The sequence below is a fragment of the Eimeria mitis genome, genomic scaffold (genome assembly GCF_000499745.2).
Source record: "Eimeria mitis Houghton genomic scaffold, Emh_scaff6590, whole genome shotgun sequence".
Classification (NCBI taxonomy): domain Eukaryota; phylum Apicomplexa; class Conoidasida; order Eucoccidiorida; family Eimeriidae; genus Eimeria; species Eimeria mitis.
In genome coordinates, this window is record NW_013574732.1 from 1,582 (window position 1) to 1,910 (window position 329).

Genomic DNA, 329 nt, shown 5'->3' on the forward strand with positions numbered 1-329 from the left:
TGGAGGAGACCATTGGTCTTTGCCTGGCTGCTGGAGACGACCCCACACTCGATCCCCAGGCCCTGCGTGACTTCTGGCTGCATGCAGTGAGGCTCCTGCTGCTGCTGCTGCTGCTGCTGTTGCTGTTGCTGCTGCTGCTGCTGTTGCTGTTGCTGCTGCTGCTGTTGTTGCTGTTGCTGCTGCTGCTGCTGTTGCTGTTGCTGCTGCTGCTGCTGTTGCTGCTGTTGATGCTTATGGGAAGGAAGATGGCGGTGATAACGATGCTGCTGCTGCTGCTGCTGCTGCTGCTGCTGCTGCTGCTGTTGCTGCTGCTGCTGCTGCTGCTGCTG

The 329-nt window shown here is 59.6% G+C and overlaps 1 protein-coding gene across 1 annotated transcript in view; it reads right to left on the reverse strand.

The window, feature by feature from the left end:
* Nucleotides 1-231: 231 nt before the first annotated feature.
* The window catches only part of EMH_0088210 (uncharacterized protein), a gene marked incomplete at both ends in the record, with an annotated part of 351 nt that continues 253 nt past the window's right edge, over nt 232-329 (reverse strand). The window contains one exon of the mRNA XM_013501262.1: nt 232-327. Within this exon, the coding sequence (XP_013356716.1) occupies nt 232-327 (96 nt within the window). The remainder of the gene's footprint in view (nt 328-329) is intronic.